We start from the raw sequence: 25,195 nt of genomic DNA, 5'->3' as shown, positions 1-25,195 counted from the left end.
TATATATATATATATATATATATATATATATATATATATATATATATATATATATATATATATATATATATATATATATATATATATATATATATATATATATATATATATATATATATATATATATATATATATATATATATATATATATATATATATATATATATATTCATATATTCACAGTTATTACTTTACACTTATATAATAGGACACCAATTTAACACCATTTGTAAACTTTTTACTATTTGAATGCTGAAACAGAAAATGGGAAAACTATTGTTTTATATATATTTTATGCAGATACCAAATCTAGGTGTTTACATATACATGTTTGTTTATTCTGCGTAACTAGAGCCAAGAAACGGATAGCAGTCCGATCTCGATAAATTAAAAAGAGTGTGCGATGTTTAAATATTGTCATTCAGTAACATCTAATTTTCATAGTTTGGATAGCATCGGGTGCGACTTATAGCAATGTTCGTTGTGTGTACATGACAATAGTAGATATGAAACGAAAGAAAATCCCTAACAGTATTATTGCAAATATTCTACCAAAAATTCAATAACAATATTGTTCATGATTATGTGCTAAAGGTATCTTGAATTTAAACATCGTGATTTTTATCGTCGTCATCTTCTTCTTCATCGACAGGAGTTCCAAACCGTGTTGATATCGAAGCCAATCTCATCGCTGCTTTGAATCTAGCAGATGCCTTTTGTTTGGCTAATTTTTTCTTCCACTGCAAAGAAAGAGAATTATCAATTACATTCACAAAAGCAGTTTGATTCAAATCACATTAGCATCTCTCGAAGGTAATTGCTTGAGAAAGTCTTGCATTTCTGACTTTTGCTGGTCGGCTATGGCCAGCACGGAAATGCAACCATCAACAGTTCCCAGAACTAGGCTTTTTCCATCCGATGTACTTTTAATGGCGGTCAACTCAGCCTGCATCCGGTAATTTGCAATCATTTCAGTATCATTAGTGCGAAAAACTCGTAGCGTTTTACGACCACTGTGATAGTACAAAACGTACTCGTCCGTATCTGTGAACATGCAGATGACAGTGAAAACGCCTTCTGCTACTTTTGGAATAAACGTCTTTACAGTAGATCCTTTCTTAAGTTCTAGTAGCTCCAGTCCTCCACGTGATGGAGCATAGAGACCAAACTTCCCATCCTTTGTACTAGTTCCTCCCCATTTAGGTATAGAACGCACATGTTTTCTTGTTTTTATATCAATAATACTTCCTTTCTCATTGGTAATAACTGTTACTTGTGACGACTTATGAGGAAAAGGTAACAAAGAAGCAACTTCTTTAATATTACAACTTTTCAAAGAAATTTTATGTTCGTGAGTTCCGTTGGCTACGTTGTATACCCACAATGAATCTTTGTTGTTTTTATCCACGGCGGCGCAGACTATATGCTGACCATCGGCTGTAATAACAGCACATCGAAATGGTAGTCCAGGTACCACTCGTATTGGGTAATCAAAATTGAAAATTGTCTGACCATCAGGAATACTACGAACAATTGCCAACGCCATCATTTTTTGCTCATCTCCACTTGGTGATGAGGTAGATGTGTTCGTCGTATTTATACAAGAAACTGATAAAAATTTGTCTCCATTTTCTAAAAAGTTTAGCTGTTGTATTCCCGGTTGGGAGTCTCTTGAGAGGACTTGTTCTGTCACCCGATTCCAAATAAGAATCTTTCCGGTTTCTGATGAGATAATATAGCGTCCATCTGGTGTAATTTCTGCATGTGTTACAATGGCCCCGAGAGGGCTGTCTGCAAGTTTGGATAGGAGTCTTCCGGTCCGTATTTCCCAAACCCCAACGCAACCACGTGTCACAGTGACGGCTAATTCACCATTTTCGGATAGGCTGAAATTTAGTACTCAATTAGATCAATATGTCCGTAAACTTGCATTCGTAATATATTATACCTAATACTATCAATTTGAAGTTCGTGTCGATCTATAACGTGTACCTGTTCAAAGATATTATTGATATTCCATATTTTAACGGAGCGATCAATACTGGAAGTGATCACACTGTTCCAGTTTCCAATAGTAAGTGCTTCTAGTTGCATTATTCGTCCAAAGTGCGCATCTAATACTTTCATCAATTGTTTTGTTCTGATACACCACACGTACAAATTTTTTCTACAAACCAGTTTTCATAATCACTCTGATCTGTTGAGATTTAGAACATTATTTACCTCACGCCTGCAACAGCGTAATCGATTTTTGAACTGATCATAACTGAATTTGATTGAGTTATCTTAGTAGAAATGTTTCTAACTCCATGAGGCAATGCAAGATAAATGGCTTCTTCTGAAATTATATCTTCAGTAGAAAAGTCCCATACTACGAATCCATTAGCTGTACTGGCCAACAGAAATCGATCATTTTGATCCATCTTCAACTGGAGAGCCATTTCCTTTTCATCATTTTCATAACGAGGTAGATCTCTGACGTGCCTCCATTCTGCTGTTTTGTTTTGACTGTCTTCATAGTATTGGAATTCACTTACCTGAAAGTAAACACTTTTAAATTTTAGTATATCTGTAAATTTGTGAGAATGTAAACAAACTTGGTATAAGTTTTCTTGATGACAACAATAAAAGTATGATCTATCTTTTTTCATTGTTATAACACTGTGCATGTTAACCGATGGAATGCTGTAGCCATCTTTGCTAGTGTATAACATCAATCTTGTGTCGCTAATAACACCGGACCACAGAATAGCGAAGAAATCTGTGAATTCGGTAAATTCCATAACTAGAAATAACATATGTCAATTGTATATTTTCAGTTATATTCAGGAAATGTTATCTAGCTTACACAAAAGCTCCCAATCGTCATTAACACTATCGAGGTGGAATTTTTCAATCAATGTACCCCGCATGTCATAGTAGGCATAACGAAGTTTCGTGTGTAAAAAAAGATTTTTGTTCAACAAATACAGCCCGGTGATTGGTTCATTTTCGTCAAATGGATTATTTATAATAGCCAATTCAGCGGACAGCATATTCAAAAGTACGCTTTGACTATTGTTAGTGTATGCCGCTGCCCTGAAATAAAAAAATAACAATATTATTACCGTATACAGTCTTTAGAGACATACAAAAAAACTATAAAAAACAGCCTTTTAGTATAAATGAAGGTTACTCAACCATTTATTTGCCTGAAGCTTTCGGATAAACTCAACAACCAACAAGAGAAGACGAATCACCCTCCATCATTACAATGCGAGCTCTCACACATCAGCGCCTATTTTGGTCGGTCAAAACATCGAATTGTACCAGACAGGTTTATTTGTACCACAGAAACGGAGCATCTAATGTCATACACATAACTGCAAGATCAACGTAGAACTGCATACGAATTATATACAAATAGTTTGTGGATTGATACTAATCATGTGTGTACAGATTGTGTTTTAAATTTTAAATAAGTTTTTGTTTTTCTCATATAGTGTCATATACCATTCGACTCAGTTCGTCAAGCTGAGCAATGTATGTGTATGTATGTGTGTGTATGTGTCAAATAATCTCACTTGATTTTCTCGGAGATGACTGAACCGATTTTGACAAACTTAGATTCAAATGAAAGGCCTTGTGGTCCCATATGGAATTCCTGAATTTCATCCGGATCCTACTTCCGGTTCTGGAGTTATAGAGTAAAGTGTGTTAAATATTGTACACCGTCACTTAAAGCGGCGAAACAAAAACCGTGGAAATTTTTCTAAACTGGATTCAGAACTACACAAATCGATAACCATTATCAGTAAACAACCAAACGAACCGATTATGGCTATCCGGTTTCTCGGTTTCCGGTTCCGGAAGCAACGGAATTAGTGGTCATATATTCCAAAAAGGATCTAACTCACTTTTCTCAGTGATGATTTGACCGATTTTCACATACTTTGATTCTTACTTACTTACTTATGTGTCCTGTGTACCGGCAGTGGGGCAAAGGGTCAACGATAAAGATTTCCATCCTGGGCGATTATTTGCCTTCGCCTTGACCTTGAAATACTTTGTTCGTCATGAGTTCCTAGGTCTTCCCTGCTGCGATGTCCGGCTGGATTCCAGTCCAGCGCTTGCTTGCATATTTTGTTTCCGCTCTTTCGAAGTAAGTGTCCGACCCACCTCCACTTACGTTCCCGAATTTCAGTCAATATCGGCTTCTGATGACAACGATGATGGAGCTCGGCATTCGAAATCCAATTGTCAGGCCACCAGGCACGAATTATATACCGCAGACATCGGTTGATAAACACCTGCAGTTTTTGCGTGCTTTCAGCTAGTATACCCCAGGTTTCGCTGGTGTACAACAGTATAGATTTCACGTTTTTGTTAAAATTCGGATCTTAGTGCGTAGACGAATCTGATTTGATCTCCAGATATTTCGTAGACTCGAAAAGGCAGACTTGAGATCCACCGCCGAGGAGCGTTCGACGAGATCGTTGAGCTTACTCTGCATGTCAGAGCGCACAGGATCTTTCGGCACGGAATCCTGCCTACTGCTGTCGGACAGTCGCATCGATCTTCTCCTGTATCTGGTTGAGGATAACTTTACACAGAACTTACAGAACAATACACAGTAACATCATACCTCTTCAATTGTCGCATGCAGTTGAGTCCCCCTTCTTCGGGCCCGGACGCCCTGCATCCAGTCGACCGCAAATGTCGCAGTGTCGCAGATATTCCGAAATAGTTGATGCAACATTTGAGCAGATAGCGTGGGGTCAGCTTTGAGCATCTCCGCTGATATGCGATCGACTTCGACTTGTTGGATTTCATGCTTTGGATGGCGGCTTTGATCTCCGGTAAAGATGGCGCCTAGGAGCTGATACGAGAGATGCGTCCCACTATTGGCGGCTCATACCGAGATGTTGATGGCTGGTTGACCGTCGAAACTTGAAGAATTTATTCGAAGTGTTCAAACTAGCGATTGTTTTGGCAGGTCTCTGTAAAGGCATTCTTGAACGCCGCTCACTGTTCCTCCACGCTGCCACCACCAGGAATACCCGCAGCTCTGGTTTCCAGTTCTTCCGCGAATGACCTCTTAACTGCTGGGTCTTCTAATCGGCGTGTGTTGAATCGTCGCCCGAGCCTCTTCTCCTGTCGCATCCGCGCAATACGTAGGCGCACGGAGAACCCTTCGATCATAAAATTGCGATATCGCAGTTTTTGATTTTTGCGATAGTTGATTTAACTAATTTCTTTTTGATTCAACCAATATGGTTTTTGATTTGCACATATTCAAGTAGTTGAAAAATATGTTGTTTTGAATGCTGTCAAATGCCGGAGACAGTTGAAAGCAAAACAATAATCGCAATGCAAAATCAACAACTTTTTTAGTTGTAATCTGTTCGCGTCGCTTCAAAATGTCAATGAAAACAACATCGATGATTAAAGCGTTTGGTGAAATTGTGCCCATTCGATTTAAATTAATGAAAATTATGATTCTATAACAAGTGTTTATCTAACAGCGGTGTTGTTAGATAAACACTTGTTATAGTTAACCTTGTTTAAGATAAAAAAAGATTTGGTGACAAATTAGAAAATGTTAATGTGAATAATCTCGTAATCTTTCAGGTATGCGCAAAAATTTTATGCTTCAAATTCGATCATTGATTTACTTCCAGCAGACTGTTTTACTTCCAGCTGTTTGATACCGATGATGATGTTCATGCATTAGCAATAAAACGCTTTTGGACATGAATTTAATTTATAAAAGTAACAGGAGCGAAGGGTTTCAAACACACAGAACGCGCTGCTATTGAATGGTGCGTTCGAATTGCCGTCGCAAAATTCCAATTCCCAGCGGTTGATGCACCCAAGCTCATATAAATTGACTAAGTGCATAACTTTAGTTCAACCGTTTGAAGGCATCATCTTTCAATACTCATTCTAGGTTAATTTAATAATTTCGCTAATTTACTCGCCCCTCCGGGCACTTTTGCTGATTAAAAACGTTTTTCTACATCAATCATTTCGGATCGAATCAGAAGTATTTTTTTAGAATTAAGATCTTTACTGATCTCGACTTGGCATGATCATGATCATACAAAAATCAAGATCACTTAGAAATCAGATCAGTTCTGATTTCGTAATGATAATTTATTCCTTGGTTAAGATCACTTGAAATCAGCAGTGATCGGTGGTTTTCCCAGCCCTAATGATATTATATGTCAATATAAAATACTGTTTATATTTTAACAACGATATTTATTTCATGAATCTCAACATACCGAACTTATTTCAAATAGATCATGACGTGTATCAGTAAGTACATTTTGATTATTTTCGCAAATCAATAACATTGTTCGAGTTGATTCAACTATTTGCAATGTCTAAAACAAATGAAATCGATTTATTTTTCAACTAACAGAATTTTGTGTCAATAACAACACCAATTATTTCAACTAAAATATGAGTTGAAATTGAAAGGTATGTGTCCTCACTAATTGACAGCATTTTTTTCAAACAGTTAAATTAGTTGTTTCAACCATCGTATCTGCTAATCGAAAAACAAAAATGACAGTTTAGTTAGAACAACAATCGATTAGTTGTACCAAATTTTAACCAATCGAATTCAGAAAATCAACTAATATTCTGGTTGAAATGGGATCGCGGGTGGTTCCGTGTAGAGATCAGATCAGTTCTGATTTCGTAATGATAATTTATTCCTTGGTTAAGATCACTTGAAATTAGCAGTGATCGGTGGTTTTCCCAGCCCTAATGATATTACATGTCAATATAAAATACTGTTTATATTTTAATAACGATATTTATTTCATGAATTTCAACATACCGAACTTATTTCAAATAGATCATGACGTGTGTCAGATTTTGATTATTTTCGCAAATTAATAGCATTGTTCGAGTTGATTCAACTATTTGCAATGTCTAAAACAAATAAAATCGATTTATTTTTCAACTAACAGAATTTTGTTTCAATAACAACAGCAGTTATTTCAACTAATATATTTGTTGAAATTGAAAGGTATGTGTCCTCACTAATTGACAGCATCGAAAAACAAAAATGACAGTTTGGTTAAAACAACAATCGATTAGTTGTACCAAATTTTAACCAATTGAATTCAGAAAATCAACTAATATTCTGGTTGAAATGAGATCGCGGGTGGTTCCGTGCATCCAGAATTAGCAGAGGACATCGACAGACAACTAGATGAAGTTGGATGTGCCATCGCCAGAGCTCGTGAAGTAAACATAAGAGGAATACCAATATTCCGTAAATCTATCACCATTGATTCTACCACTAAAACATTGATTAGCTTAAGAAATATTTATTGAAGGCAGTACCAGAGAACAGGACTTCAGCTAATAATCTCTCTAACATAATTAGGCAAAAAAACGATATTAAGAACAAGGATTTTTCAGACCATATCAGTAAGCTAGATAAGGGGCTGTCCATAAAAGACGTCACGCTTTGACGATTTTTGACTCCCCATCCGCCCTTTGTCACAAATTGTCACAGAAGAAAAGACCCCCCACCCCCCCTATGTCACATGTCACGAATTCAAAATAAATAAAATTCATCTCAATACATTCTCAATATCTATGACAAACCATACAAATTTGATGGAAAATGGGATTTATAACATGCTGTCATTAGATTAAAAAATATCCCTAAAACTACAAAATCATTGGAATTATTTTATTATTATCAGTTATATAAATTAACAAAAGTATTTCGTTGGAATTGATGAAACATTTAAATCATCTGTTTTGTTCTTCCTAGGGGTACACAGATATATTATTGTATTAGGTAAAGAATAATATTTTCTGAGTGTAGCATACAGGGCTGAGAAAATGAAGACCAAAACCTCATCAAAACGAGATCACTGCCGGAGATTCTATTCATGATCAGTTGATCAGTGAATTTTAAATCACATCGATCAATATCGGTATTGATCTTCCGTCACACAATGGGTAGTGATTTTGAGCTAAAATGATTCTTGATTTATGTAAGTTCAATCATTGGATGATTCGATAAGCTTTGATGTTGATGGAGGAAAATCACATATGATCAAGATAAGACATGACATGATCAACGTCTGAAATCGTTGATCTCCCGCTTTTTTTCAAATAGAGTACAATTGAATAAACTGCATCAGAATCAGATAAGAGAAATTCTTATGATATACTATTATCAATGCTAGAAAATCAAATTACTGAAAAAATTGTCAGTGCATAACTTAAATTAAACCGTTTGAATTCATTTTTTTTTACCCATATTAGGCATATTTATTAATTTCGCTTATTTACTCGCTCCTCCGTGCACTTTTGCTGATCACAACAGAAATGATTTCCTGCATCATTCATTTCCGAATTTACAAGAATAAACTTTTACATTAACAAATACACGTTTTCCTATAGAATGTAAACGTTTATTGTGGAGATTTTTTCAGGAAATAGCGCAAAGCAGTAACATAATTAGGTATTTAAAAAATGCGCTCATTGAAAATATTGGACGTCACATTCCAAAAACCTCCCCCCCCCCCCTTCCCCCTGTCACAAAAGGTCACGTTTTATGAAACACCCCCCTCCCCCTTGCGGGTGACGTCTTTTATGGACAGCCCCTAACTATTCTAAAGCTTTTTGGAAATTGTCAAACTTCTTAAAAACAAGCTGAAACCGATACCACTTCTTCGTCTGGATGACTGTTTGCTCATAACAACGGTTGAAAAAGCTACTGCTTTAGGTCAATACATTGTTAGTTCCCACCGTCTCGGTCAAGACATGGTCAGTCCTCACGAAACTACTGTTTCACGCCCTTATTACCGGTATCACTTCACGGTAAAAACCGAGTAAAGTAAATTTTACCTTATTGTCGTTATCACTTCACGGTGAAAACTAAGTGAAGTGAATGTAGGTCTTTATTCACAAAAGTCACTTCAGAGAAAAAAGTAATTACTTAGATGAGCTTGTTGTTATTACGAACATAACATCAACAAAATTTTGTTGGAAAAATGTTTTTTTTTTGCTACGGTGATTATTTCACTGTGTGTGATACTGGTAATAGGGAAAATCAAGTGAAGTGACATGTAAGTGAAGTGAATGTGAAAGTGGAAGTGAGAACGGTAATAAGGGCCTCAGCCACTGTTGAAACTGTTGATAGAATTCCTTCTATATTTGCTGCTAATCACAGAATCACAGAAAAAGAATCGAAAAATGCATCAAAAGGTCAGAAAATATGAAAGCTCCGGGTGCTGACTCTATTTTCAACATAGAGCTCAAACACCTTATCGTTAGATTTTTTCAACATCTTGCTTTTATTTTTAACCAATGTTTGGTGCTTAGCTACTTTCCCTCTAGTTGAAAAGTGGCCAAAGTAATCCAAAATAAAAAAGCCTGGAAAGGATCCTATCTGCTCGAAGAGCTATCGTCCGATCAGTGTCCTATCTGCACTGTCCAGAATGTTCGAAAAAACAATATTGCTCCGTTTGTTAGAGTTTGCAGACACCAATAACACTTTTCCTGAAGAACCATTTGAGTTTAGAATAGGTCGTTCTACTATTCACCAGTAGGTCAGAGTCAACAACACCCTCTCAAGGAATAAAGCTGTTTCGAAAACAGCTGACATGATTTTGTTAGACGTTGAAAAAGCGTTTGACAATGTCTGGCACGATTGCCTAATTCAAAAAATGCATCATCTCAACTTTCCAACCTCCCTGGTAAAAATAATTAGAAACTATCTGTCAAACAGAAGTTTCGAAGTCTTTGTTAACAACTTATCATCAGATAAATTTCATGTTCCCGCTGGTGTTCTTCAAGGTAGTATTCTTGGCCCAATATTATTCAATATTTTCACGTCAGATATTCCGGCCCTTCCGGGTGATGGCGTACTCTCACTGTTTGCCAATGGCACCTCCGTCATCTACAAAGACCGCGTAATTTGTTCATTAGAAAACAAAAATTCAAAGAGGAATGGATTTATTGGTTGATTATTTCAGCAGTTGGAAAATATGCATCAATGGAACCAAGGATGGCTTTTATCGTATCAAAGAATGCTCACTCGCAACTCTTCCACGATTAAATCGGTGCCATCAAAGAGAATCGGAAATCATCGCAACAACAAAATAACCGGCATGGTACATTTAACATAGAATAGACACTAGTGCGAGAGTGAATTTCTTTCGGTGAACCGTCTGAGAATCAACGGCTAGCACACTGCTGTGGGGATTCTCTCTGAAGCAACAAACGGTCGCTTATTCTCGTTTCGCGATCCGATTCTGTATGGGCAGTGGATAATTGCGATAGAATCATTTTACTATTGCCGCTTATTCTAACTATGTGCTTATGACCTTTGTATAATTTGTGTCTATGAAAATGTATGTGAATGCTCCACACAAGGGTTTTTAAATATTGCAACCAAGGATGGTTTTTATCGTATCAAAGAACGTTCACTGGCAACTCTTCACCGATTGAATCAGTGCCATCAAAGAGAGTTGGAAATCATCGCAACAACAAAAACCCGGCATGGTTCATTTAACATAGAATCGACACCAGTGCGAGAGCGAATTTCTCTCGATGACATTTCTGAGAATCAAAGGTTAGCACGCTGCTGTGGGGATCCTCTCTGAAGCAACAAACGGTCGCTTATTCTCGTTTCGCGATCCGATTCTGCATGGGCAGTTGATAATTGCGATAGAATCATTTTACTATTGCCGCTTATTCTAACTATGTGCATATAATCTTTGTATAAGTTGTGTCTATGAAAATATATGTGAATGCTCCACACAAGGGTTTTGAAATATTGCAACCTAGTATGAGAATCATCAAGTTGAATCATCGACTCGATTTTCTGCGATAATTGTCAACTTGCGATTCTCTCTTGGTAAATTCCACACAGCGGCGATCATTATCAGACTGAAATTTTTTTTAAGGGCCATGAAATACCCAGAGTATGATGTGGAGCGAAGAAATGTAGAAAAATTCTCTCGAGGTTCATGCATTGAGAGACTCGAATTCTTGTAGCATCTTCTACCGGATTGAAAATGTTGTATACAATATAGATAAAAATCGAGCAGCTTCTGTTAAATTTTCAGCAATCACCAACACTGAATGGAACTAAAACTCAAGCTGTCATATTTCCCCACTCTAAATCTCCCTTACTTTTTCCACCTGTGAATAACAGAATTGAAATAAATGGCTCCGAAATAGATTGGTTGAATGAGGCAGCTTATCTAGGACTGACCATGGATAGCAAGTTTCTCTTTAGGTGGACAAAATAGTGTTAATATGCAACATTTTATTGAGATGATTAACAGAAAATCTAAATTGTCACCTCAAAACAAACTAGCTGTTTTTGGTAAATAGTTTATTTAGTCAATGAGTATGCAGTTTCAGTTTGTAAAAATTGCGCAAAATGTAACAAAAACAAGCTCCAATTCGTTCACAACAAATTTTTAAAAATGATTCTGAATCTACCTCCATGGACTAGAATTTCTTATGTACATACATACGATTGCTGAGTAAGAAACAATCGAGCAGAAATTTTAAAACACACACACAACAGGTTCAAAACTAATTGTTCAACTTCTGAACATGCCATTATTAGAACGCTTTACAGATAGAGTTAGGTTAGGTTAGTTTAGATTAGGTATACACATATACAAACTTAGATTTATATGAAAGAATCCTTCCAAGACAGGACTCGAACATACGACATCTGAATTAATGAACCAGCGCCCTAGTCTATGAATCGTCGACCTAGAACAAGGTAAGTTGGGCTCAAAACTATTCCAATATGTTCGTCATGTTAATTCATGGCGATGCGAGCAGTTTTGGGTTACACTGAATAACGGTTCCGGAATCATTCTAAATAGCCAATGAACCAAACCTCTAATGCGGAACTTACTTTGACATCTTAGGGGAATGCTTATTCGGTGTTCACCGAGATTGGCGTTTCATGCGAAGGGCATTGGGCTTATAAGCCAGCAGTCATATGTTCGAATTCTTATCTGGAAAGATTCTCAGTGTAAGTAGGATCGTAACACTAGTCATGCAACGGTTCTTTACACTTAGAATCGGTTGCGAAGTCTGTTCCAACAGAAGGTCAAATTCCAATAAAGGAATATTTTTTTTTCATTTTCTTAATAAATATTTATTGGAATATGAATTAAAATTAAATTATTAAGATTTAAATTGGGTGTTCAGTCACAAGTGGAGACATTTCAGCCCTATTATATACATGATTTGGTTATTACCATTAAGCATCATTTACTTCAGCAATTCTGTGATTTTTGTGTAGGAACAAAGGAATATAATACCGAAGCTTTGCTTTTAATCGATTTGCACACACCAAGATTCAAAGGGATGGTTTTATGGTTTCAAATATAGAGTATTCTCATACTTTGTAGAAATAATTCGAAACCAGGTGGGCCGAGTTTCGTATGCCACTCAATTCTGCTGGTTCTTCGCATTCGAGGAAAAGGCATGATGACTTCGATTGTGGAGTACTGGATGAACATGATCAGAACCTTTCATCATTAACCCCAACAAACTAAATGGTCCATTTCAGGGCATTTGATATTCTCAAAAAATTTTTCTCGAATCGATATTTCGCATGGATATTAATAAGTTTACATGGAATATAAAAACTGCTGCCTAAATATTCTAAATTTTGATGAGGTATCATCTCACTGCTAGGTGAATTAATCATGTTTTTGCATTATCGCTCTAAATGACGGGTTGCAATTTCATACACTTTTAACTCTATAGTTCCGGAACCGGAAGTAGGATATGGACAACATTTTATACTGACTTTGGGAACATAATACCTTTCATTTAAATCAAAGTTTGTTTCTGAGAAATTATAGTGATTTCCGGTTTGGGGTACACGATTATCTTTTTCGGTACTTCCAAAACCGGCAGCGAAGATCCGGTATACCCAAATTAGTGTGTTTGGTTCAACCCGTTTAATTGAAGTATTATACAGTTAGTTGGAAGTATTTTGCTCTATTTTTCTGTGTCATGTATAAAAACACGCTCCTGAAAATGAAATTTTTATATTAATCAGCCTATTATTCCGTAATTGGAATTTGTATCTGAATAAAAATTATTAGGGTTCTATGGGATTGACCTTTCATTTGAACCTAAGCTTGTAAAAATTGGTTTAGCAGTCTCTAATAACATCGAGTGCACATTTTTTTTTTATTTTCTGCTCATTTTACTCCGTCATTTAGGAACCGGAAGTCGGATCAGGTTGAATTTATATAGCAAGCTTTGGGACTTAGGGCCTTTCATTTGAATCTATTTTTATATGGTATAGAGGGAACCTTAGTACTTGATTGTTTCAAGAAAGGAATTAGCTGTTAGTCGAATTCAGTCAATCTATGACATATTTTTGTATATGAAAGTTGATTACGCCTTGATTTTTTATATTCGTTTAAAATATGAACTAAATGGATTCAACCGGAAGTCGGATCAGGCTGAATTTATGTAGCAGGGTTTGGGACTTAGGGCCTTTCATTTGAATCTATTTTTATATGGTATAGAGGGAACCTTAGTACTTCATTGTTCCAAGAAAGGAATTAGCTGTTAGTCGAATTCAGTCAATATATGACATATTTTTGTATATGAATGTTGATTACGCCTCGATTTTTTTTTATATTCGTTTAAAATATGAACTAATTGGATTCAACCAGCTGTTGCACAATTCATGAAGACAACGTAAAAGTTCGTAACTAAGTTAGTGAATCGCTATAAAATGTTGCTAATGTCAATGATTTTAAATCGCTGAAGGGCAAGCATAGTTACAAAAAAAAGAAAAATAAAAAAAATCTCGTTGCTATTTCCAAGGATGTAATTTTGATTCTACACGAAAGTGTGAAATAGAAGGCAAAAGGTACTGTAAAATTGAAGGTGAAAGGAACACATACGTAACGATTCTATGGTACTGGCTTATGACATGACACTTTCTGTACATGTAGACTTTGTCACAAAAAGCCACTTTGCAGACATTGTTTTTCTAAAACTGATCTAGACTGTCTTTTGGAAAAGGTCAAATTATTTCACCTTATTTTTGAAAAGGCGATTTTGAAAATGCAAAATCCTGCAAAAAAGTTAAGTGATTTTTACAAAATTAATAAAATATTCGAAAAAAAATATTTAAAAAAATCCTTATCGACTTCTACACTAAAAAAAACGATTTTAAAAATTTAGGTGAATCCCTAACTAAGGGAATATAATTACCTATCTTGAAATAAAAGATGACTAAATCAAAAACACTCTTTTTTCGATTTTAAATTTTAGGTATAATTTAATACACATTTTAGGCTTAAACACGATTAATTTAATTTGAACGAATAAACAATTGGTTAAACTAGCATATTTTGTTAAAAATCAGAAAACAGATTGAACCGGAATATTTGAGAAAGAGTGTTTGAAACACTAGTCTTGCGAATATGAATGAAATGTCTTGAATTTAGCTTATATAATGAATCCACACAAAAATCATAAGGGGAAATGAAGGCGCACGAATCTCAAATCATTTAAAAAAAGTTACCACTCCATTTCACTTTGACAGGGTCTTCAGTTATGCCGATTTAACGATCAAGCAAAATATCGAATTCAGTATCTGAATATAGATCAAAACATAGCTTTGATTTAGTTTCAATAGTATTATGTTTGTAGGAACTATTGTTTAACCCTTATTTGCACGATTTTTCCAAAACAGCCAGAAAATTATTTTTCGATAGTTTAAGTGGTCCTGAACACGGGAAAAATACTAAAAAAATTCCCCGACAAAACTACCCCTTTAGGGGTGTAAAAACAGTCTGTCCTATATATGGGACACTGTGCATTAAAAGTTCCGAAAATCACGAGGTTCAAAGTTTTTTTTAATTATTAGTAAGATAAGTTACAAAACAAAAAAAAATTCAAGTTATTTCATAAGTATAGAGTGCTTCTGGATTTTTTTTTTGAAAATAGCAGAAATCAGCTGTGTGCGAAATTCTCGATTTGTGTCAGGTAGATGCCGCTAACTTCTCTCGATATGAAGAAAATTCTAAGAAATTTTTTTTGTGAGTTGAGAATGCGTCCCAAATATGGAACATCATGCAATCGGTGAAAAATATACATTTCAACGCTTTGTAGAATTATTTGAAATGTGTGTCTCATATTTGGGACCCAATGCAATAGTTTTAGAATTAGCCAAATACATGCAATAATAATGTTATGCGTGTCAATGATAAATTGGAAGATAATCGCAGTTATGAAGTACGTCATCGTACCTAGTACTCACCATTTATTATCCGGACTAAGAAGCAATTGCTGCATGATTCCTTCTACTCCAGGATTTACATCACGTGTTAGGTCGGAAGTGGACAAATCCCAAGTGATAAATCGAGTCGAGATTGAAACCATATAGCGATAATCACTAGTAAGACAGAATCCAAACACAGCAAACTGATGCCCTTCGAGCGAGTACTGTGACATCAGATACGAAATTTAGCAGAGAGATAAACAGAAATGATTATACATTCCGATAACGACCGTATTACCTTTAGTGGACCGCCCGGTGTGTGAAGACAATGGTTCAGTGGAATCAAAGCAGAATCTTTTGGGCCCGATTTATCGCACGCTTCTAGTAACATCTTTATATTAGGATTTCCACCAATTTCCGGTAGCAGACGACCGACCAATTGGGCCGCCAGCATGTTGGGGTAAACACCGAGTATGGCGCCACCCAAACGTAAAGCATCAGCTACTAGCATTAGTTCTCGCTTGGCATCTTTATCATCGATGTTAATTGAAGCGTCTTCGAAATCTGCAAGTACAGCTTGCAGAGGGCAACTAGAAAGTTTGGCATGCAACCAGTCATAGCTGAATAAAACATTCTCATATAAATCTGTAAATCGTCGTGACCTGACCAAGTGGAACGGTAGCTCACCAAACTAATTGAAAGATTAGTGTACTAATATAGAACATTATCAAACAAAGTATACCTTTCTCAAATTGTATCTTGTAACCTTTCCTTCCTTATTAGTAAAAACTAATGGTTGAATCGGAACTTTTCTGTCTGCAATACCTTCTTTATCGGTTAAACCGAAACGATGTCGCTGGATTTCCGTATATTTGAACGGTTTAGGCCTTCCACCCCATATACCAAGATAGTAATCGGCTATCATCGAGTGAAAGTAAATTGCCATGTTCATGTTTTTAAAATAGCGCTCTTTAGCTGCATCTCTAAACTGCCTGTGATACCAGTTCATAACGTTCACTCCGTCTGCCTCACGTTCACTAAGATAGTTGGGAAGATCGTTCCGAATACGTGTCCAAAGAAGTGGGGGAATTCGGCGTACGGGTGGAAGATGATATTGATAGACATCATCTAGGACTCGATCATCAAGCGATATTAAATCTTCCAACTCGCTCTCCGATAAACCCGATTTAGCAGCAGTTATGTAGGCTAGAGCATGAAATACTAGAATCCGTCCATGTTGTATTTCGATCCGTTCAAAGAGCATCATTATACTGTCCATTACTGTGGAGGCAAGATGAGTATCTTGTGGTCGAGTGTAGCTTCTCCATCTACAGATTTCGGCAAAAACTAATTTCACGAAAATCGGAAGAGAACATTTTCCTATTGCGTTCGCTACCAATCGCCACTGATAGTTTGAAAGATCACGACATGCTGTAGCCATCCACATTTTAATTACGTTCATAGCCAGATCTTCCCCTAAAGCGGTCACTTCAATGAAGTTTTCTTCGATATCAATCATGCGGCGCAACAAGTGGTATTCTTGAGAAACAACTGGATTGGATTCCTCAGCCGCACATGACACGATAATCTATGTAAGGAGTACAAAAAGAAAACTGACAGTTTTTAGCACGTGAAGCCAATAAACATTTACCTTGCATAGCGGTGGTAATCTTGTTGGTAACCACGAAACTTTGCTTGAGTCTTGTGTTCCCGTAAGCTGATCAACTGAATCAAGGAAAAGCAGCAGGGGTTGCTGCTTACTGGCATATGTCAAAAGTTGTTTAAAATGGGCTGTGAGTGGTACTAGATCGTCAGGAATTTGGTCAAATGGTAACATAAAGTTATAGGATATCTGAAAAGAATAGGAACATTATAAAAGTTGATGTCAAATTATTGCTTTACAACAAGCCTGTTGACAAATTGATATCAAAGTAGGAGTCAGTGCACTAGAATCAGGTGTTGTTCCAAGGAATCGTATGATACAAATAGGTCTAACTTTCGCGAACCATTCGGTAAATGTTAGAGCGGCACTTTTCGATAGCAGTGACGTCTTCCCGCAACCACCTTCTCCAAACAAAACCAGCGGTTTGTCACTAGGTCCTAGCATATATTGTTCAATACGCTTTAGTTGATCCTCGCGGCCGTAAAAGACTTTAACTGAATTATTGCATGCGTGTAGATGCTGTAAAATCTCTGTTACTATCTGTCCTTGTGCACTGGAATCTTCCTTGCGCATAGCGCGGTCTACAAGCTTGACAATATTTTTGTAAAAATGAGTTATGAAGTGGTTTAGATATTCCTCGTGAGTTTCCACGTCCAAGCCTTCTCGACCGATCCACTCAATTGTATACTTTTGTAGATTGGATGCTTCGATCCTATTCGGTACACGAACATCTCGTAGATCAGCCAGAAGCTTGCATGCTTCCGTGTCTAAACTTCTGTTCAGAATATCAACATAAAGGGATGCCTTCTTAAGGTTTTGTAGATTGATATTGTTAATGTATCGGAGATAGGCAATACAATGATTCTTGGTATTCTTTACACTTAACAGACCGTTAATGACTTCCCTTTCCGTCACTAAAAAAATACGGCTATTGGTAGTTATTAATAATATTTTCGCATATGTAACGTGAAGTTTACCGGACATAAAATAGTTATGTGTTTGATCTTTATCCAACTTCCCCTGTGCATAGAGAGAAGCTGCACCTTTGCGGAATAGCTTTTGCATTTTCGTTAAAGTATCCCACCATACCGCTTGATCTTCTGCTTGTAACTTCGGTACGCGCTGGTCGTAGGAATGTTTTCTGTCACTTTCTGTGCAAATCTCAAACGTCATCTACGTACCTTATTGATGAAATTGGTTAGAATTGACGATATCGGTTGTAGTATTGAAATTGGCGGCACGGCATTGCTATCTTTTTTGTACCACATGTCTAATAAGGTGACATCGATTCCCATGGAGGCAAGATCGTCACTTAAAAAAAAACAAAATCATTATGAAGATTGTTTTTTAAATAAACTAAATAAAACTGAGAGGGTTGTTAAATCATGCGGAGGCCTAACGAACCGTCATCGATGACATGCAAACTGTTTCTGACCGGAAGAAATGTGCAGGCCTATAATTTGACCGAAATGTCCATCCATACCGCAATGCGAAGGACCGAGTTTTTAAGAGGCGTATGCTTGATACCACGAAAAAAATGATGAAATTTACAGGACTTGTAAATTAATAGTACTACGAAACAGACATTAGTTGATTAGAAAAAATGATTTAAGATTATGATCAATGTAAAATTAGATTGGAAATGCATTGATTATAGAGCTGTTGCCTGCTATTTAATTTCATCTGAATCCGATTTTCGGTTCCTGAGTTACGGGGTAAAATGTGCAAAATCAACTCGTGAACTCTATTTCTCCAAAGTCCGTTCAGCCAATTTTCACAAGCTTAGGTTCGAATGAAAGGTTTTTTCTTTGTTTAGGTTACAGAGGTTTTAACCTTGGGATCATTCGGCTCTTCGGGTCAGAAAAATTTCTGACCCAACGTGCGGGGTCGGGAATTGAACCCAGGTGGGCAGCGTGAAAGGCAACGACTTACTCATTGCGCTGTACCCGTCCCCATAAAATAAAAATGAAATGAAAGGTTTTACAATTCCGCATAATCCAACCGAATATCATCTGGATGCGATTCTGGGACTACTGGATGATCATTTCAATTTCTCAGAAACGACTAGACCGATCTGTTAGAAATTGCAACTTGTAATATAGAGCGATAATGCAAAGACCTGTTTTAATCCACCTAGTGGTGTTATTATGTCTTTCTCATATAACTCATGTTTTCATTATAATTACTAAGGGATTCATCAAAGAAACTTTTCTTTGAATTTTAAATACGAACAAAAAAGTTTGTGTGGGCATACATTTCTACTACTATTTCCGGTACTTCCGGAACCGGGAGCTGGAAACCGGCATAGCTGAAATCGGTTCGTATGGTCAGCCACAACCTAGAAATCGAAACAGTGAACCAAATTTAGAAAAAAATTACGTTTTTTGCATTATCGCTTTTTACATGTTAGGTTGCAATTTCATACACACTACTCTGCATTTTCGCAACCGGAAGCCGGATCTACATCAATTTATGGAAACATAATACTTTTCGTTTAAATTTGAGGCTTGGAGCACACGAGCACTTTTCTGATACTTCCGGACCCACAAACGATGATACGGTATATACAAAGTCAACGTATTTGGTCATAAACTAACCATACATGAATAATTGAAGAATTATACGGGTATTTGAATGTAATTGGTTTTAATTTCTGTGTTATGTATAAAAACATGCTCCTGTAAATGAAGTTTTATATGGGAGTTTTATATGTAATATGTATTTTTGTTACATACACACATACATACACACATATTCACACACATATAGACACACACATACAGAAACACACACAAACAGACACAGTTCGTTGAGATGAGTCGAATGGTATAGACACTCTCGGGACTCGGTCAAAAAGTCGGTTTTCTCAGTGATTCCATAGGCAAAAAGGTTTTTTTTTGAAGAATACCTTAGTAATAATAATGAAAATATGAGTTATATGTGGACTGCATCATAACACCACTAGGTGGATTCAAACAAGTTTTTTCGCTAATAACTCTGTAAACTTGAGATCAGATCTAGATAACACTCAATAACAGCCTTTGCGACCATAAGACTATCAATTTAAATTCTGTAAAAATAGGTATAGCCATATCTGAGAAAATAGAGCTCACATTGAATTTCGAACACATGTAATTCTGGAATCTGAAGATGAAAAAAAACATATTGTTATCTCATTCTGTGACCGATTAGCTAAAAAGCTTAAATCTGTTTTTTTTTTCGAAATTATCAAATGAATATGCTTATTATTTTACTTGATTGCTTCTTATGAATAGTTGTCTTCAGTCGAATGGAATATTTTTTTCTACCGATTAGAAAATAAACCAACCGAATTAATTGTAGTTCCGACGACAAGATGTATGTAGGAATCGGACGATAGCCGTATTTTTGACCTAGAAAGACGACGAAGTTCGGACCCATAGAGAGGCGTTGACAGTTTTTAATTTCCCGCATGCAAAGTTCGGTCGTCATGTGATCATCAGTGGCTTCGTCTCGAACACCCCATCTCATGTCGACAACCTGCAAAAGTGTAATTTTATAACGTTATTCAATAATGCTAAACTATCTGCAGAAAATGGTTTTCAATGTGTATATTACATGTAAATTACCTATGATTAAAGTTTACATAACTAAAATATGAAATACTAGGTATTGAATGGAGTGGTAGATGTTATGTTTTTACGACTGAAGAATTTGTTTGATCAATACAATGTTAATCCACTCAGTAGTGTAATGATTCGTTTATCATATTACTCGTACAATTATAAATGAACAAAACAAACTTTTCATTTGTGAAACTCGGTTCAGCCATCTTGGAGAAAGGAAAGTGAGATTTATTTGCCAGTTTTTGACCACCAATTCTGGTACTTCCGAAACCGGATTACATCTATATTAAGTTTAAGATTACATCTATATTAAGTTTAAGATTACATCTATATTAAGTTTAAGATTTCGAGTGGGACCATAAGTCCTTTAATTTGAGACGATGTTGAGCCAGCGACTGGCACCAGTAGAGAAGGTGACAAGCGATTATAAATACACTCTCCTACTCAGTGCTTGAGCGGAAAATATGTATAAAGCGAGAAGACTAATGTTTGATGGTCAGAGAAGATGTTTGGATGTATGGTACCGGTCGGGTGACCGTCAGGATGTAGACCATGTTCGATGTACATTCTACCATGTCTAACCGTGTTTTAGAGCTGTGTCTATAACAAGGTTCAGAGTGGCGAAATGGTAGCGCGTATGCACAGAATGAATAAGAACGCATGTTCGATTCCTGTCTCTGAGCGTATCTTTTCTATTAAGGAGGGGGTAGGGTCTGAACGATGAAAAAAAATCATCATTTTTGCGATTTTTTTCCAAAGTTTTCGTACAACAAAATAAATTCAAATGTTTTGCATGATAAAAAGCATCATTTGAACAACATTTTGTGAATTTTTCGTTTAAAAAATATTAAGAAATAAATCGGTGAAGAGGTATTTTTTCGAACGCTTCTTAAAAATCATGATTTGCGGTGTCCACTGTATCTCAGCGCAGACTAATCAGAAGTCAACAAATCAAAGCAGCATAGTTAGAGTAGAAGTTTTTCTAGACCCCAACGTTTCTGTTTGATTTTTTAAATTTTTTTTAAATTTTTGGTGGTTGTTCAAAGTGAAAACTGTGATTTTTCACGAAAAAATCCGCCATTTTGTAGCTGTTAAACTCCCCCAAAGTAACTAACAACGAAAAGAACAAACGTTGGGGTCTGGTTTTTTATATGTAGAAAGTGTTTGCAAAATTTGAAAACAATTGGTTCAGTAGTTTTTGAATGAGCCCGTAGGATCTAACATTTTCAAAAAATCATATTTTTTCTTTTATAATTTATTATAACGAAACATTTTAAGAATGTTTTGTCAAGTTTTGAAGTCAATCGAAGTAGAAATCTTGGGCCTGTGCGCCAAGCTCTTGCTTCTTCGTTAAATGAGATAGCCATAGATAAAGGTCCATAACTTTCAGTTTCGTTCCAATAGCCTTGAAAATTTTACAGAAAATTCTTCAAATGTTTTACTATAAGAAAATATGAAGAAAATAATAAATGATTTTTCAAAAGTGTTAGACCCTACCCGCCCATTAAATCATCTTTTCTGTTAGTTTTTCATTCATTTGGCTTCTCCAATATATGTTTCCACTCAGTCATTGCAAAACTAAACTTAGTTATGGCGGTTTTACGTCAAACCAACTAATATTAATAAATCGAGTTTTCTTTTGTTCAGCAAACTTTTGAAAAGTAGGAACCGAAATTTCAACTTTGCTTTTAGGGGACGGGTGTAGCGTGATGGAATAGTCGATGCCCTTTACGCAGCCCGCCTGGGTTCGATTCCCAACCCCGCACATAGGGTCAGAAAGATTTTCTGGTCCGAAGAGGCGAATGACCTAAGATGTTAAAGCCATAGAGGCTTGAAATAATAAAAAAAAACTTTGCTTTTGATAATCTTTATAATTATATAAAACTAGCAGTCCCGGCGAACTTTATTTAAATTTACACGCTGAGAAATATGCCTGTCTTACCCATTACGCTTTATCCGTCCCCTGTATATTTGATATTTAAGACAACTTCAGATATTTGTTTGAAACAAATAAAACAATCTTTAAATTATAATTTTAATCAAATAAATCTGTCTTTGAATTGAATATGTTGCGGAAATGCATGATATACTGAAATATTTTTAGATTTGGATCAAAATTTAATAGTTTTATGGATAAAAATTTAAAAATTATGTTATTCTATTGATCTATTCAAATTATTTAGCTGTTTTGATCTCTCTGCGATCTCAGCTTGGAAAATATATTAAGTCAAATGGCATGATAAAATGCTGTTCCAAAGAATTCAAAGCATTCGAGTGATGGATGCATCATGACTATGGTTAAAGATAATCTCTGGAAACAGCGTACATCACTATTCTTTACTTTTCATTTTCGACTCGTCAGTGCAGAGCAGTTCAAACTTAGACAGTTGCTTAGTGCAAACTTAAACAGTTCAATTTGAACCGCTAAAAAGAAGTTTAGTTAACGCTATTTGCAAAACCTTTTTATATTGCGTCTTTCCAGACGTACAGAAGGAAACGAATAGGCGACTGAACTGGCCGAACACAGAGTTTGGTTATTTAAGGGTTTGATAAAAAGCCGTTTTTGTGCTATGGACACATAGTCGTTTTCATTATTCTTCACTTTCCGTCTTCGACTCGTGAATGCAGAGCAGTTCAAATTTAACTGCTAAGTGCAAACTCAAATAATTCAATTTGAACCGTTAAGCTTAGCTAATTTATATAAAGAATATTTAATATGCTTATTTGCTAAAAAAATAAAAGGTTGTATGCAAGACACGACCGAGCATGATTACATTAAAAATGAAATAATTCTAAGGTACCCATAAAAAATACAAAAAAAAGATGATCATGGATACACTAAACTGTGACAAATTACAAACTTACTCTACTTTAACCGTTTAGATTTTTTGCGATTGATAAAATTGACATTTATCTTGAGTTTATCTTTGATACTATATGATATTGAATCTAATAATTCTATATATGTGAGTCTGTGCAACTCATTTGTACTAAGCTTTGAATCATTTGAAGCGTTTAATTCCTGGTGGGACAACAACTGGTTCAAATTGATACTGCAAAAGGATTGGCATTGCATTGTTTTTGTTTCACTTAGTCTGGAGACCAAAATGTTATGATTTATAAGACTAAATCAATTTCTAACTATTCAATTAGGTTACACGATTATTGTTTGGTTAAGTATGCTGAGAGATAATTCATTGTGTTTAGCCATATTTAATGAAAAAGAAATATCTATGATTATCATCATAACACAACTTTGTACTGAATCCATTTGCGCGCCACTGTTTGATTCGTATGTAAATGGAGATTTCAGATGACAAATTAAAACATTTTGAAACGTACAATATTAAAACTTTCGAATCAAGTTAAATGAGGCAATTCCATCAACAAATCACTAAAATACAAGTGCTTCAAATTAGGTTCTCTGATAGTTCTAAATTGGCCTGCTAGTTACCAGAGAATCAAAATAAACAGCCAACTGGTATTCAATATACTCAAGTGAATATGGTATCGACACAACGCACACATACAAAATCCACCGAGAAAGGATGTAACTTTCAGTTTCGTCACCCACTCACTACTCAAAAAAAACCCTTCCTGGCTGCCAGAGAATTAACTAAAGCAGAAATGTGTTCTAGCTTATATTTATAGATTCCCGTTTAAGCGATAGTTAATACTGCGCAAATCAAACGAGAGGATGACATCATTGAGGCACTGTGTTTGCGATCGTGATTGGCTCGAGGTCTATTCAAACCAATTTTTCAATAGTATGCATATGAAATACTGAAACGATGTTGCCATACACATTTAAGTTAAATGTTTCCGAATCGATTGGTTGTTAAATTATATCAATCCATCAACAAATGACAGATTTTCTATCGTTCAAAATTATGACAGAAAAAGGTTACGCAGCTATTTTTTGAAACTTTGAATTGACTCCCAGCCACGTATAGTGAAGAGTAAGGCATTTTTAATGCCAAAAAGAACATTTACAATAATCTGTCAAAAACTAGTCAAAAAACAATATTCTACAATATCTAGCATCGAATCTACACACATTCCCACGGAAGCCTTTCCCTAGAAACAAAACCTTTTTGCTATGAATCAAATAACAAATGTATTTGATTCCAAGTGAAAATAAATTAGATCCAGATTTAAATAAAACATATTTTTGAATTCGAAGCACAACATACTAGAACTGAATATGGATTTTATTTACCTTTCTACTTGTAGAAACAAATAATTGTTGCTTATAACATATTTAAACATAAAATGTATTTGAATTGAGGGGAAATGAAAATATGCGCTGATTCTATAATATTCTATGCACAATATTTTCAAATTTGAAATCAATTTTTCTGTGTGTATATATTAATAATTTCGAGTACTTAGAGTTCCACTTTCGTAGTATGAAATGGGTGATCAATTTTGGATTTGTTTGTACGCGGAGTAAAAAGATTGAGAAAAGTGTGTCACGTAGTTCTGATGCGTTTTTGTAAACTATGTTTTTCGTATTGTTGTCTGGTGCATGAATAAGCAATGATGAATGCTTTCTAACACGCGTGCTGGCCACTTATAATGTGAGAAACAAGGACACTCGAGATTAATCCCACAAGCTTCCGTGACTGAGTGCAAATGAAAAAATATCCTTTTTGTTTATGCTGACCTAACCTAAGC

The 25,195-nt window shown here is 35.7% G+C and overlaps 1 protein-coding gene across 3 annotated transcripts in view; it reads right to left on the bottom strand.

Moving 5' to 3' along the window:
- Positions 1–274: 274 nt before the first annotated feature.
- LOC131435825 (NACHT and WD repeat domain-containing protein 2) overlaps positions 275–25,195 on the bottom strand; it is a 42,882-nt gene continuing 17,961 nt past the window's right edge. For 2 of the 3 annotated variants that reach the window (XM_058604045.1, XM_058604046.1), the window contains exons 3-16: positions 20,242–20,432; positions 18,095–18,224; positions 17,891–18,035; positions 17,160–17,827; positions 16,902–17,102; positions 15,993–16,838; positions 15,549–15,941; positions 15,290–15,474; positions 2,849–3,078; positions 2,598–2,785; positions 2,224–2,537; positions 1,949–2,167; positions 797–1,886; positions 275–740 (exon numbers count right to left, since the gene is read on the bottom strand). In XM_058604045.1, coding sequence (XP_058460028.1) covers positions 606–740; positions 797–1,886; positions 1,949–2,167; positions 2,224–2,537; positions 2,598–2,785; positions 2,849–3,078; positions 15,290–15,474; positions 15,549–15,941; positions 15,993–16,838; positions 16,902–17,102; positions 17,160–17,827; positions 17,891–18,035; positions 18,095–18,224; positions 20,242–20,432 — 4,935 coding nt within the window. In that variant the 3' untranslated portion in view covers positions 275–605. The remainder of the gene's footprint in view (positions 741–796; positions 1,887–1,948; positions 2,168–2,223; positions 2,538–2,597; positions 2,786–2,848; positions 3,079–15,289; positions 15,475–15,548; positions 15,942–15,992; positions 16,839–16,901; positions 17,103–17,159; positions 17,828–17,890; positions 18,036–18,094; positions 18,225–20,241; positions 20,433–25,195) is intronic. The other variant, XM_058604047.1, reaches the window with a different exon arrangement.

This window comes from Malaya genurostris, chromosome 3 (assembly GCF_030247185.1).
Source record: "Malaya genurostris strain Urasoe2022 chromosome 3, Malgen_1.1, whole genome shotgun sequence".
Classification (NCBI taxonomy): domain Eukaryota; kingdom Metazoa; phylum Arthropoda; class Insecta; order Diptera; family Culicidae; genus Malaya; species Malaya genurostris.
The sequence above is the reverse complement of the archived record's forward strand: the minus strand, read 5'-3'. Positions and strand labels throughout refer to the sequence as shown.